General features: G+C 45.8%; 1 protein-coding gene across 5 annotated transcripts in view; it reads right to left on the bottom strand.

Moving 5' to 3' along the window:
* Positions 1 to 13,435, bottom strand: part of GRIK5 (glutamate ionotropic receptor kainate type subunit 5) — an 81,270-nt gene that overhangs the window by 8,906 nt on the left and 58,929 nt on the right. For all 5 annotated transcript variants that reach the window (XM_021670400.2, XM_012461501.3, XM_021670399.2 and 2 more), the window contains one exon: positions 499 to 664. In XM_021670400.2, the coding sequence (XP_021526075.1) occupies positions 499 to 664 (166 nt within the window). The remainder of the gene's footprint in view (positions 1 to 498; positions 665 to 13,435) is intronic.

Raw genomic sequence — 13,435 nt, 5'->3', positions numbered from 1 at the left:
TCATCCCCACAGGCACCGTGCCCACCAACCACCTGGGAACCCTCCACCTCCTCCCCTTTAGCCCTCCAGCCAGTGGCCCCTACCCAGCTCAGACCTCCTTTAGACCACTAGAAACCTCCCTGCCAAGCTTGCTTTCCTTTCTTCCCCACCACCTCAAAATACAAAGGATCAAGCACTTTTCACCTTCAAGAGCCTTCCCTTCTCTCCGCCAGCCCATATTCCTGGGCCCGACCCTTCCAGCAGCCTCCTTGATCCCATTTGGCCCACATGACATTGACATTTGATCCCACATATGCCTCCCTGCCCTCATTCCTCAGTTTCCCAGCCAGCCAGCCGCCATCCCCATGACAGCACAAACGTGGCTTCTGCTCCTCAGCCTCCCAGGCTGTCACTGACAATCAGTCCCTCTGACCCAAGAGGCCCTGCCCAGCCCCATCCTGAGCTGCTATGCATGGCAGGAATCCCAATACGATGCCTGAGGGGTTCTGGTGGCCCCACCTGGAAGAAGGTCATGGTGGAGCCGGCGTGGATGGTGCCGTACTCGATGTTGGTCTGATCTGCCAGGTCATCAGCCGACTCCACAGGCACCTCCATGCGCTGCACGGTGAGGAAGGCGGCCAGGTTGGCCGTATAGGAGGAGATGATGATCAAGGTGAAGGCCCACCTGAGGGGTGGGAGGGGTAAGCCACGGGCTGGAGCCACCCCTGCTGCCCTACTCCTGTGACCATGCCCCCTATTGGTGGTGCCCCCCTCCAAGTGACCCCAGCATCTGGGAAGGCTCAGTGACTGCTGGGTTCAGAAGCAGGGAGTGTGGAGTCTGAAGCCAGACTTCCTGGTTGTAAATATTGCATCTGGAGACTTCTACTTCCAGATATAAAAGAGTAAGATGGTCTGGAAATACCCTCCCACCATAAACAGCTAAAGAGCTGGATAGAATACAGAAAAAAAATTTTTTTAGAGATAAGAGTCTCGTTCTTTCTGCCCAGGCTGGAGTGCAGTGGCACGATCTCAGCTCACTGCAATCTCCACCTTCTAGGTTCAAATGATTCTCCTGCCTCAGAATCCCAAGTAGCTGGGATGCATCTGCCATCATGCCTGACTGATTTTTGTATTTTTAGCAGGGACGGGGTTTTGTCATATTGGTCAGGCTGGTCTCAAATTCCTGACCTCAGGTGGTCCACCTGCCTCGGCCTCCCAAAGTGTTGAGATTACATGTGTGAGCTACTGCACCCAGCCAGAAAACTTTTAAAGACATACGACAACAGACATCATAGGACTGTGATCCCTGAGAAGAGAAACAAAGTGAGTCTTATCATTGTCCAGGCTGTTCAGCTGGATTTAATTTATAGGAAGGGAAGCCCAAACAGCCCAGATATACTGCTGAGTTGCAGAGATGGAGACTGGAGATCAGGAAGGCCAAGATGGCTGGAATTTGGGGGATAGAGTACCCGAGAGGAGAGAGCTGCATAGGGAGAGAGGGTTCAGAAACCGGTGGTTCCCTTGAGTCTCTGGCTGAATATCAATCTGTGCATGCATGGGGCGAAACTCTGTGGGGCTGAACAAGAGCAACTTTCAAGGAGACAACAATTCTTAGGGTTCATACAGGGCTGAGAATCTTCTGAGCTCCCTCTAGCCAGAGTAGAACGATTTCATTGAATACGTGAGATATTCAGTAGAGACCCAAAAGTGTAACATACTAGAAATAGGATAAATCAGCTGTAGAATAAAGGCAATGCTAAACCTGCCTTAAAAGAGCTTAAAAACAGGCCTGCAAGGATCAAAGTAATTTGCAAGTAACTTAACTGCCTTCCAGAAAAAGTCTAACACTCTCTAAAGAAATATATTCAGCAATGTAAACAACATAAAATTCACAACGTCTGCCATGTAATTTTTTTTTTTTTTTTTTTTTTTTGAGATGGAGTCTTGCTCTGTTGCGCAGGTTAGAGTGCAGTGGCACAATCTTGGCTCACTGCAACCTCCACCTCCTGGGATTAGAGGCACCTGCCAGCAGGCCTGGTTAATGTTTGTATTTTTAGTAGAGACAGGGTTTCACCATGTTGGCAGGTTGGCTTTGATCTCCTGGCCTCAGGTGATCTGCGTGCCTCGGCCTCCCAAAGTGCTGGGATTACTGCCATGAGCCATTGTGCCTGGCCTATTATGTTAATTTTTTAAAGAAAACCAGGCTGGCTGGCTGGACACAGTGGCTTACGCCTGTAATCCCAGCACTTTGGGAGGCTGAGGCGAGCAGATCACAAGGTCAAGAGATCAAGACCATCCTGGCCAACATATGAAACCCCATGTCTACTAAAAATACAAAAATTAGCTGGGCATGGTGGCGCATGCCTATCTTCTCAACTACTCTGGTGGCTGAGGCAGGAGAATCACTTGAACCCACGAGGCAGAGGTTGCAGTGAGCTGAGATTGCAGTGAGCTGAGATCGTGCCACTGCACTCCAGCCTGGTGACAGAGTGAGACTCCATCTCAAAAAAAAAGACTAGGCTGGGCACGGTGGCTCACACCTGTAATTACAGCATTTTGGGAGGTCAAGGTAGGTGGATTGCTTGAGGCCAGGAGTTCAAGGACAACCTGGCCAATATGACGATACCCTGTCTCTACTAAAAATACAAAAATTAGCTGGGCATGTAGTGTATGTCTGTGATCCTAGCTACTTGGGAGGCTGATGCATGAGAATTGCTGGAATACAGAAGGTGGAAATTGCAGTGAACCGAGATCACACCACTGTACTCTGGCCTGGGTGACAAAAAAAGACTGTCTAAAAAAAAAAAAAAAGGACCAGGTAAACAAAGATGCAGGAAAATATTAGCAGACAAGGACATGAAAACAACTATTTTTTTTTTTTTTTTTGAGATGGAGTTTTGCTCTTGTTGCCCAGGCTGGATTGCATGGTGTGACCTCGGCTCACTGCAACCTCTGCCTCCCAGGTTCAAGCAATTCTCCTGCCTCAGCCTCCTGAGTAGCTGGGATTACAGGCATGCGCTACTACGCCCTGCTAATTTTTGTATTATTAGTAGAGACAGGGTTCCTCCATGTTGGTCAGGCTGGTCTCAAACTCCCGACTTCAGGTAATCCGACCGCTTCAGCCTCCCAAAGTGCTGAGATTACAGGCATGAGCCACGTCGCCCAGCCCAAAACAGCTATTATAAATAAATATATTCAGAATGCTCGAGTATAAGGAAAAACATGAACATAATGAAAGGAACAGAAGACATAAAAAATAAGTGAACGGAACTTTTAGAGAATGATACACACACATCTGAAAGAAAAAATTTACTGAAAGGGATTACACAGATTAGACACTGGCAGCAGAAAAGATCGGGCAGTTTGGGCCAGGCACAGTGGCTCACGGCTATAATCCCAGCACACTGGGAGGCTGAGGCAGGAGACTCATTTGACGCTGGGACTTTGAGATAAGCCTGGTGGTCAACATAGCCAGAACCTATCTCTACAAAAAATAAAATAATAAAAAAAATTAGGTGTGCGGTGGTGCCTGCCTATAGTCCCAGCAACTTGGGAGGCTGAGGTGGGAGGATCAATTGAGGCCAGGAGTTTAAGGCTGCAGTGAGCCTGATTGTCACTGCACTCTAGTCTGGATGACTGAGACCTTATCCTGGAAAAAAAAAAAAAAAAAAAAAAAAAGACCTGGTGCCGTGGCTTATGCCTGTAATCCCAGCACTTTGAGAGGCTGAGGCAGGAAGATAACCTGAGTTTAGGAGTTCGTGACCAGCCTTGTCAACAAGGTCAAAATCTGTCTTTAGTAGAAATAGAAAAATTAGCCAAGTGTGGTAGCACATGACTGTGATCCTAGCTACTCAGGAGGCTGAGGCAGGAGAATTGCCTGAACTTGGGAGGTGAAGGTTGCAGTGAGCCGGGATCCTGCCACTGCACTCCAGCCTGGGCGACAGAGTGAGACTTTTTATCAAAAAAAAAAAAAAAAAAAGAGAGAGAATTTGAAGACTGCAATAGAATCTATCCAAAACAAAGCACAGAAAGGAAAAAGTGACTGAAAATGAGCACAGAGCCTCAGTGGCCTGAGGAATAAGTGGCTTTACCTATGTGACCAGAGTTCCAGAAAGAGAAGAGAAAGGAATAACAGAAAAAAATATTTCATGAAGTAATGGCCTAAAATTTTTCAAATTTGATGAAAACCATAAACTTGCAGATCTAAGCTCCAAAAACCCCAGGGAGGTTAAACACACATATTTATAAAACGCACCAAGACACATTATAGTCAATTGCTGAAAACCAGCAATAAAGAGAAAGCAGCTGGAAGTGGGGAAACATATTACATTCAGAGAATCAAAGATAACAGTGCCAGTCAACTTCTTGTCAGAGAGTGTGCAAGCCCAAAGACAATGATGCAACATGCTGAAAGAAAAATGAAAACAAAACTGTCAACCTAGAATTCCACAGCAGGCAAAAAAATATCCCTCAAAGAAGACACACTAACACATTTTTTCAGACAAAACCAAAGCAGGGAGAATTAATTGCCAGCAGACCTGCACAGCAAGAAATATTAAAGGAAGTTCTGCAGGTAAAAGCAGCACAACACCAGATAGAAACGTGGATGTATGAGAAGGGGTAAAGGGCACCCTCTTCAAATGGTAGATTTGTGGGTAAATATAAAAGATATATTCCTCATTTTCTTTTTTTTAATTTAATTTTTGCCCATGAACCTGTAAAATCAAAAGCAATATTCCTTATTTTCAAATTTCCTTACAAAGCATTTATTGGTTTGGTTTTGTTTTTGAGACAGGGTCTCGCTCTGGGTTGGAGTGGTGTGAACACAGCCCACTGACACCTCGACCTCCTGGACCCAAGCGATCCTCCCACCTCAGCCTCCCACGTAGCAGGGACCACAGGCATGTGCCACCATGCCTGGTTAATTTTTGTATTTTTTGTAGAGACAGGGTCTTGCCATGTTGCCCAGGCTGGTCTCAAAGTTCTGAGCTCATGCAGTCCACCCATCTTGGCTTCCCAAAGTGCTGGGATTATAGGCATGAGCCACCACACCCGGCTGCATCTGCTGTTTAAAGCAAACACACACACACAGACACACAGACACACAAACACACACACATATCCCTAATGTATTGTGGGGTTCATAAGATATGCAGAAGTAATAGATATAATAGCTCAAAGGATGGGAGGGTGAGAGAAACATATGTTTCTAGGGCCTTATTATATCTTATGTGAAATGGTATAATGTTACTTGAAAGTATTTTGTAATAAATTAGAGATACATATTGTAAACCCAGAAAACCACTAAGAAAAATAAAACAAAGAAGTATAGTTAACAAGTCAAGAGCGGAGATAAACAGAATCTTAAAAATCCCAACAGGCCAGGCACCGTGTCTCACACTGTAATTCCAGCACTTTGGGAGGCCAAGGTGGGCAAATCACTGGAGCTCAGGAGTTTGAGACCAGCCTAGGCAATGAAGTGAAATCCTGTCTCTACAAAAAATAAGAAAATTAGCTGGGCATGGTAGAGTGCACATATGGTCCTAGCTACATAGAAGGCTGAGGCAGGAGGATCACTTGAGCTTAGGAGTCGTGTTTGTGCCACTGCACTCCAGCCTGAGTGACAGAGTCAGACCCTGTCTCAAACAAACGAACGAACGAACAAACAAAAAGTCCCAGTAAACCCCCAAAAAGGTAGAAAAAGAGGAAAAGGGGAACAAAGAATAGATGGGACAAATAGCAGGTTGGCAGATTTAAACCTAACCATATCAGTAATTACATTAAGGGTAAATGGTTTGAACTGGGGTTGGCAAACTATGGCCCACAGACCAAATCTGGCCTGCTCTATTTTGTACAGCCCCATAAGCTAAGAAAGGTTTTTACATTTTTTTTGTTGTTTTTTGGAGATGGAGTCTTGCTCTGCCCAGGCTGGAGTGCAGTGGTGCGATCTTGGCTCACTGCAACCTCCACCTCCATCTACAATGGCTTTCATACTACAATAGAAGAATTAAATAGTTGAGTCTTTGTTGCAGCTACTCAATTCTTCTATTGTAGTATGAAAACCATTGTAGATGATACATTAAATGAATGAGTGTGGCCGGGCATGGTGGCTCACGCCTGTAATCCCAGCACTTTGGGAGGCCGAGGTGGGCGGCTCACAAGGTCAAGAGATTGAGACCATCCTGGCCATGATGAAACCCCATCTCTACTAAAAATACAAAAATTAGCCGGGTGTGGTGGCATGCGCCTGTAGTCTCAGGTACTCGGGAGGCTGAGGCGGAAGAATTGCTTGAACCCAGGAGGCGGAGGTTGCAGTGAGCCAAGATTGCGCCACTGCACTCCAGCCTGGTGACAGAGCAAGACTCTGTCTCAAAAATAAATAAATAAATAAAAATAAATAAATAAAATGAGTGTGGCTGTGTTCCAATAAAACTTTATTTATGGATTCTGACACTGAAATTTGAATTTTGTATAAGTCATGTGTCATAAATTTTTTTTTTTTTTTTGAGGCAAGATCTCACTCTGTTGCCCAGTGTGGGCAACATGGCAAAACCCTATCTCTGCAAAAAGTTAGCCAGGCATGGTGGGACCTGCCTGTGGTTCCAGATACTCGGAAGGCTGAGGCAGGAGAATTGCTTGAACCTGGGAGGTCCAGGCTGCAGTGAGCCAAGATTGTACCACTGTACTCCAGCCTGGGCAAGAGAATGAAATATTGCCTCAAAATAAAAAAAAATATTGTATGACACATGACTTATATAAAATTCAAATTTCAGTGTCAGAATCCATAAATAAAGTTTTACTGGAACACAGTCACACTCATTCATTTAATGTATCATCTAGAATGGCTTTCATACTACAATAGAAGAACTGAGTAGCTGCAACAAAGACCATATGGCCAATAAAGTCCAAAATATTTACTTAGGGCCAGAGCAGTGGCTTATGCCTGTAATCCCAGCAATTTGGGAGGCCAAGGGAGGAAGACTGCTTGAGGCCCAGAGTTCAAGACCAGCCTGGGCAACATAGAGACACTTCATCTCTACCAAAAATAAAAAAAATTAGCCAGGTGTGGTGGTGCACGACTACCAAAAATAATAAAAATTAGCTGGGTGTGGTGGTGCAGATACGCAGGAGACTAAAGTGGGAGGATCACTTGAGCCTGGGAGATTAAGGCTGCAGTGACCCGTGACTGCACCACTGCACTCTAGCCTGAGTGACAGAGCAAGACCTCATCTCAAAAAAAAAAAAAAAAAAAAAAAAATCACCTATATTCCCCAAAATATGTACAACTACTATATAAAAATTTTTAAAAATATTTATAATTTGGTCCAATACAGAAAAAGTTGGCCAAACTTTGCTCCAAGGCCTAAGTATATACTGTTTATAAGAAACACACTTGGGGCTGGGCACAGTGGCTCATGCCTGTAATCCCAGTATTTTGGAAGGCAGAAGCGGATGGATCGCTTGAGGTCAGGAGTTTGAGACCAGTGTGGTCAACATGGTGAAACCCTGCCTCTACTAAAAATATAAAAATTAGCTGGGTGTGGTGGCATGTGCTTGTAGTCCCAGCTACTTGGGAGGCTGAGGCAGGATAATTGCTTGAACCCAGGAGGTAGAGGTTGCAGTGAGCTCTCACATCACTGCACTCCCGGAGAATATGTCTCAAAAAAAAAATAAAAAAGAAAAGAAAAAAAGGAACACACTTGATGGTCAGGTGTGGTGGCTCATAGCTGTAATCTCAGCACTTTGGGAGGCCAAGGTGGGAGGATCACTTGAGCCCAGGAATTTGAGACCTGCCTGGGCAACAAAACAAGACAATAAGAGCTATGCAAGTGTTTTCTCTCATTGTCTTGGTGACCCAGGACTGACCCGGGAGAAGAGGCTCCCATCAGTCTATCTCTATTTAAAAGAAAAGAAAAGGAACACACCTTAAATATAATAATCTAGATGGGTTGAGAGTAAAAGAACAGGGAAAAGATATGCTATGCAAACATTACGCATCAGAAAGGCAGAGTGCCTATATTAGTATCAAATAAAGTTAACTTCAGAAGAAGGAATGTTACCAGGAATAAGGAGAGACATTACATAATGACACAGGGGTCAATTCATATAGAGGATATAACAATCTTAAACATTTATGTGCCCAATTACAAAGCTTTAAAATGCATGAGGCAAAAACGGATAGAAGAGAAACAGACAAATTTCCTGCTATTACAGGGTGATATTTCAAAACTCCTCTCAATAATTAATGTAACAAGTAGAAAATCAGTAAGGATAAAGAAGACTTGAATACATGATCAACCTACTGGCCCCAATTGACCCTTATAGAACACTACACCCACCAACAGCAGAAACACATTCAATGCAAGTCCACATAGAACATTTACCAGGACAGACTGTATGCTGAGCTCTAAAGCAAGTCTCAATAAATTTAAAAGGAGTAAAGTCCTCGATGTTCTCTGACCATCATAGAGCTAAATTAGAAATCAATAATAGAAAGATCTCTGGAAAATCCCCAAATCCTGTCTCCATCACTGCCTTGCTGTGTGACCTTGGAACTGTGCTGCAGTTTCCTCACCTGTGAGGTTAGTTCAATCGTAGGCCCTTCCTCACTGGGTTTCATGAAGAGTGACTGAGCAAATCTGGCACACAGCAAGTGCTATGCAAGTGTCTGCTCTCATTGTCATGGTGACACACGACCAACCCGGGAGAAAAGGCTCCCACCATCCTGGCTGTGGGACCCCAGAGCAACTGCTTGTCTTACCCTCTGTCCTCCCTCCTGGCAAGTAAGAATGGCCAGGGTCCCTGCAGACCATATATATCTATGGGGCCTGAAAGCAGAAGAGATGCTGAAAGGGCCTCCCAGACCTCCCACCCTCACATTCCCAGCACATAATATTGAAAACAGCAGCTGTCCTCTGCAGAACACACGTGCAAAGTGCTATGCTAGGCACTGGGATGGGGATGGAGTGAGGGCTTGATAGAGAGATGAATTATACAGCCTCCTGAAAAATAAAAGCGAAACCCCAAGACACAAAGACCCAAGGTCTGGCTCAACCTTTTCAGAAACCAAGTCTCTCCTAATCCATCTTATAGGTCAGTGCTGTCATCCATGCAAAACAAAATTACTTGGCCGGGTATGGTGGCTCACGCCTTTAATCCCAGCACTTTGGGAGGCCAAGGTGGGTAGATCATCTGAGGTCAGGAGTTTAAGAACAGCCTGGCCAACATGATGAAACCCCATCTCTACTAAAAATACAAAAAATTAGCCAGGTGTGGTGGGTGGCACCTGTAATCCCAGGTACTCGGGAGGCTGAGGCAGGATAATCACTTGAATCTAGAAGGTGGAGATTACAGTGAGCCGAGACTGTGCCACTGCACTCTAGCCTGGGCAACAAGAGCAAAACTCCATCTCAAAAAAGAAAAAAAAAAAAAGACAACACAACAACAACAAAAATTACTCAGTGCCTGGTACACACCGGGCACCCTCTAGCCCCCGAGAACACAGTATGGGTGACTGGTGGTGGTGATGCAGGCACTCACTAAGGCAGCAGAGTGAACACAGACTGTGAGTCAGATTTGGGAGTAAGGACATGAGCTCTGTTTTGCACAAGATAAGTTTGGAGATGTCTGTTAGGCTCCCAAGAGGAGCAGTCCCAGCAGGCTGGACACTAGGAGGGGTCTAGAGATGACTTCGGAAGTGTTAGTATTCATACAACAAGGGAAATCCAGCAGCAGGTGAAACGACCCCTTACAATGTGTATGGAACAGTGGTCTCTGGTGGGAAGGGCACCCTGGGAGGTGTTTGGTAAAGTGTAGGCCCCCAGTGGTCAGAGTAGAACAGCCCAAAAATTCGAGGCCTGGTCTGAATAACGGGGAATACCTGTTCTGTGATTATCTGAGCCTAACTCCTTGGTACATTAAAAACCCAAGTATTTTTTTGCATTACTATAATATAAACCAAAATCTCCAGAAATGCACCTCTTATTTGAATTGAGAAACTACTGGATGTTGTTTTGTTTGGAACTTTGCTGAGAGCTGCTCAGCGATGGGGGAAATCATCTCTCTGACAGCAACTCTGCTCGCACTTGAGACCCAAGTCAAGATCCCTGCAGCAGCTGCATTAGCAGATCATCACGTTCACAGTATGTTGTATTTGCACAAACATACTCATTTGTCAACTATTTCAATGTGTCAGATATCAAGTGGCAGCACAATTCTGTTAAATGATCTTCTCATCATGCCACTTACTCATTCTAAGCAGGCGCTGACTGTCGCAGTCTGTCTTCCAGTGTAACCACACCCAGGCATTTGTGTATTGCCATATTATTTTATTAGAAGTCATTTCCCTACGGCCGGGCGCGGTGGCTCAAGCCTGTAATCCTAGCACTTTGGGAGGCCGAGGCGGGTGGATCACGAGGTCAAGAGATCGAGACCATCCCGGTCAACATGGTGAAACCCCGTCTCTACTAAAAATACAAAAAATTAGCTGGGCATGGTGGCGCGTGCCTGTAATCCCAGCTACTTAGGAGGCTGAGGCAGGAGAATTGCCTGAATCCGGGAGGCGGAGGTTGCGGTGAGCTGAGATCGCGCCATTGCACTCCAGCCTGGGTAACGAGCGAAACTCCGTCTCAAAAAAAAAAAAAAAAAAAGAAGTCATTTCCCTGCTTTTTCTCCTTCATATTGCAATTAGGGTATTATATTGATTTTTTACAAATTATGTGTGTAGGAAGATATATTACCCTTGAATTTCAGCTCAGAGTGGAAAAGGACATATTAAAAAATATTTGTTATAAAAAGAGGGTACTCGATCTGCAAGCACTGAAAACTCCCTGGTGTGAGCAAGAAGCCCATATGAGGGGTGGCAAGAGCAGAAGGAACCCACAGCAAATGAAACAGAATGAGAAGGGTTGGAGGAAACCAGGAAGACACAGAGCCTAGAAGCAAAGAGTTTCTAGAAGGGTGACCAACCGGGCAAATGCTGCCTGGAGGTAAGACAGGGACTGGAGGTATGGATAAGGGGTTGCATGTGCCCCTGGTACAGCTGGGGTTAAGGGGGCAAAGCCAAGCTATTGGCTAGATCTGAGGTTTTGGGGTTTTCTGGCCAGGAGGGCATGGGGAAAGAAGGACCTAAGGAAAAGTTGAGGACAATGGCTGCAGAGACAGCCTAGGAGCCACCTGGAGATGGACAAGTGAAAGCAGGAAGACTCAGAGAATGGAAAGAGGGAGATCAGAGGACTCACCGCACCAAGTGACCAAGGGAGAGTCAGGAGGGACAGGGACCATGGTCAGAGTGAAACCTTAGAAATACTGACTCCCAGCCGGATGCGGTGGCTCACATCTGTAATTCCAGCACTTTGGGAGGTCGACCAAGGTTGGTGGATCACTTGAGGTCAGGAGTTCGAGATCATCCTGGCCAACATGGCAATACCCCATCTCTACTAAAAATACAAAAATTAGCCAGGCAAGGTGGCGCACGCCTGTAATCCCAGCTACTCGGGAGGCTGAGGCAGAACTGCTTGAAACCAGGAGGGGAGGTTGCAGTGAGCCAAGATTGTGCCACGGCACTCCAGCCTGGGCGACAGAGTAAGACTCTGTCTCAAAAAAAAGGAAAAAAACATGTTGACTCCCAAGGCAGAGCTGTCCTGAATAGTGACAAGCTCTCAGGTTCGGCTGCAGGAGGCTGTAGGCTGAGGGGGCACTGGAGAGAAGGGGCCCAGCTGCTGCATGTCAGCTACCAGCCAAGTCCCCAAGGGTGATGGCACCAAACCCCACCTCCCCCACTGGACCGTGAGTCCCACAAGGGCAGGGACTGGCCTGCTGAGTCATGGTGCTGCGTCACATCTGAAGATTTACAAACATCTGCTGAATGAGTGAATGTGTGGGAGGACTTTGGGTGCAGAAGAGAGTGGGCCCCAGGGGCAAAGGCTCTGATGAGGGAAGGGGTATGAGTGGGGGCTGTCTGGGTGACAGTGATGGGAAGGGGCAGAAAACAGCTGGCTGGAGAGTGTTACCCTCAGGAAGAGGGCCACTGACCAGGTGGCAGAAGCAGTGGCCTGCACTAGTCTTCCCCCCACCTTACTGTGGGGACGTGACCAGATTTGTCATGGCAGGTCTCCTGGGCACCCTCTCAGCACCTCACATACCTGGCTCTCTCCCTCTGTTTAGAATGCTCCTCCCTCTCCTTGGCATGGATGACTCTGTTTCTGCCTTTAGGACTCAACCCAGTTCATCTTGTCAGGGGGCCCTTCTCTGACCACCCCCATACTCTACTGTTCTATCACTGTATCCTGGTTGGCTCCTCAACAGCACATTTTATGTGCATCTGCAACATCATTATATGGAAAATTTAGTACATCTCACTTGGACTGTGTGGCAGGCAGAACAGACCCTGCCTACCACCACCAAAGACGTCTCTATCCTAATCCCCAGAACATGTGAAGATGTGACCTTACTTCCAAAAAGTGACTTGGCCACTGTGATTAAGTTAAGGATCTGGATATGGGGGGATTACTCTGGATTATCCAGGAAGGCCCAAAGGAAATAAGGGTCCTTATGAGTAGAAGAAGGAAGTTAGAGAGAGAGATTTGTGGATCCTACACTGCTAGTTCTGAAGATAGAGGATGGGGCCATGAACCAAGGAATACAAGTGGCTTCTAAACTCTAGAAAAGGTGAAGAAACAAATTCTCCCCTAGAGCCTCCAGAAGGAACCAGCCCTGCCAAGAACTTGATCTTAGCCCACTGAGATCTATTTAAGACTTCCAACCTCCAGAACTATAGGAGAATAAATGTGTATTGTTTTAAGCCACTAAATTTGTGGTAATTTTTTGCAGTGGCAATAGGAAACGAATAAGGCTTTCATTGGATTTTTTGTTTTTTGTGATTTTTTTTTTTTCAAACTGCTTCGCTCTGTCACCCAGGCTGGAGTGATCACAGCAGTGGCGTGATCACAGCTCACTGTAATCTCAACATCCTGGGCTCAATCGATCCTCTACAGGGGTATAATTTGAAATGATGCCCATCCAAAACCATTAAAAAAAACCATCGAAACTCACAAGTGTCCAAGCCAGTGGATCAGGTGAATTGCTAATGCCTGCCATACTGTAGCTAGTTCCACTTAGTTAAGAGAAGGGGAAAAGCTGCCACCTATTAAGGTTAGTCTTGAATTGAAAAAGGTACAAATTAGATAATATCTTTGGGACCTATTCTTTGAATAAATAGGATGTCCAGTGTTGATTTATCTGTTTACTTGTTTATTCTTGGCTCCTCCGCCTCTCCAGGGCAGGGATAGGGCTGATTTCACCTGAGTGCCTGGCACACGGATGCTCAACAGGCATCTGTGGAATTTTTAGAGGCATGTGAACCAAGGCAAATCCATCTTGAATAGGAGCTGGATAAAATGAAGCTGAAGCCTACTGAGCTGCATTCCTAGATGGTTAAGGCATCCTAAGTCACAGG

This window comes from Aotus nancymaae, unplaced genomic scaffold (genome assembly GCF_030222135.1).
Source record: "Aotus nancymaae isolate 86718 unplaced genomic scaffold, 86718_ANA_hifiasm-v0.15.2.pri h1tg000028l, whole genome shotgun sequence".
In the NCBI taxonomy this organism is placed as follows: domain Eukaryota; kingdom Metazoa; phylum Chordata; class Mammalia; order Primates; family Aotidae; genus Aotus; species Aotus nancymaae.
The sequence above is the reverse complement of the archived record's forward strand: the minus strand, read 5'-3'. Positions and strand labels throughout refer to the sequence as shown.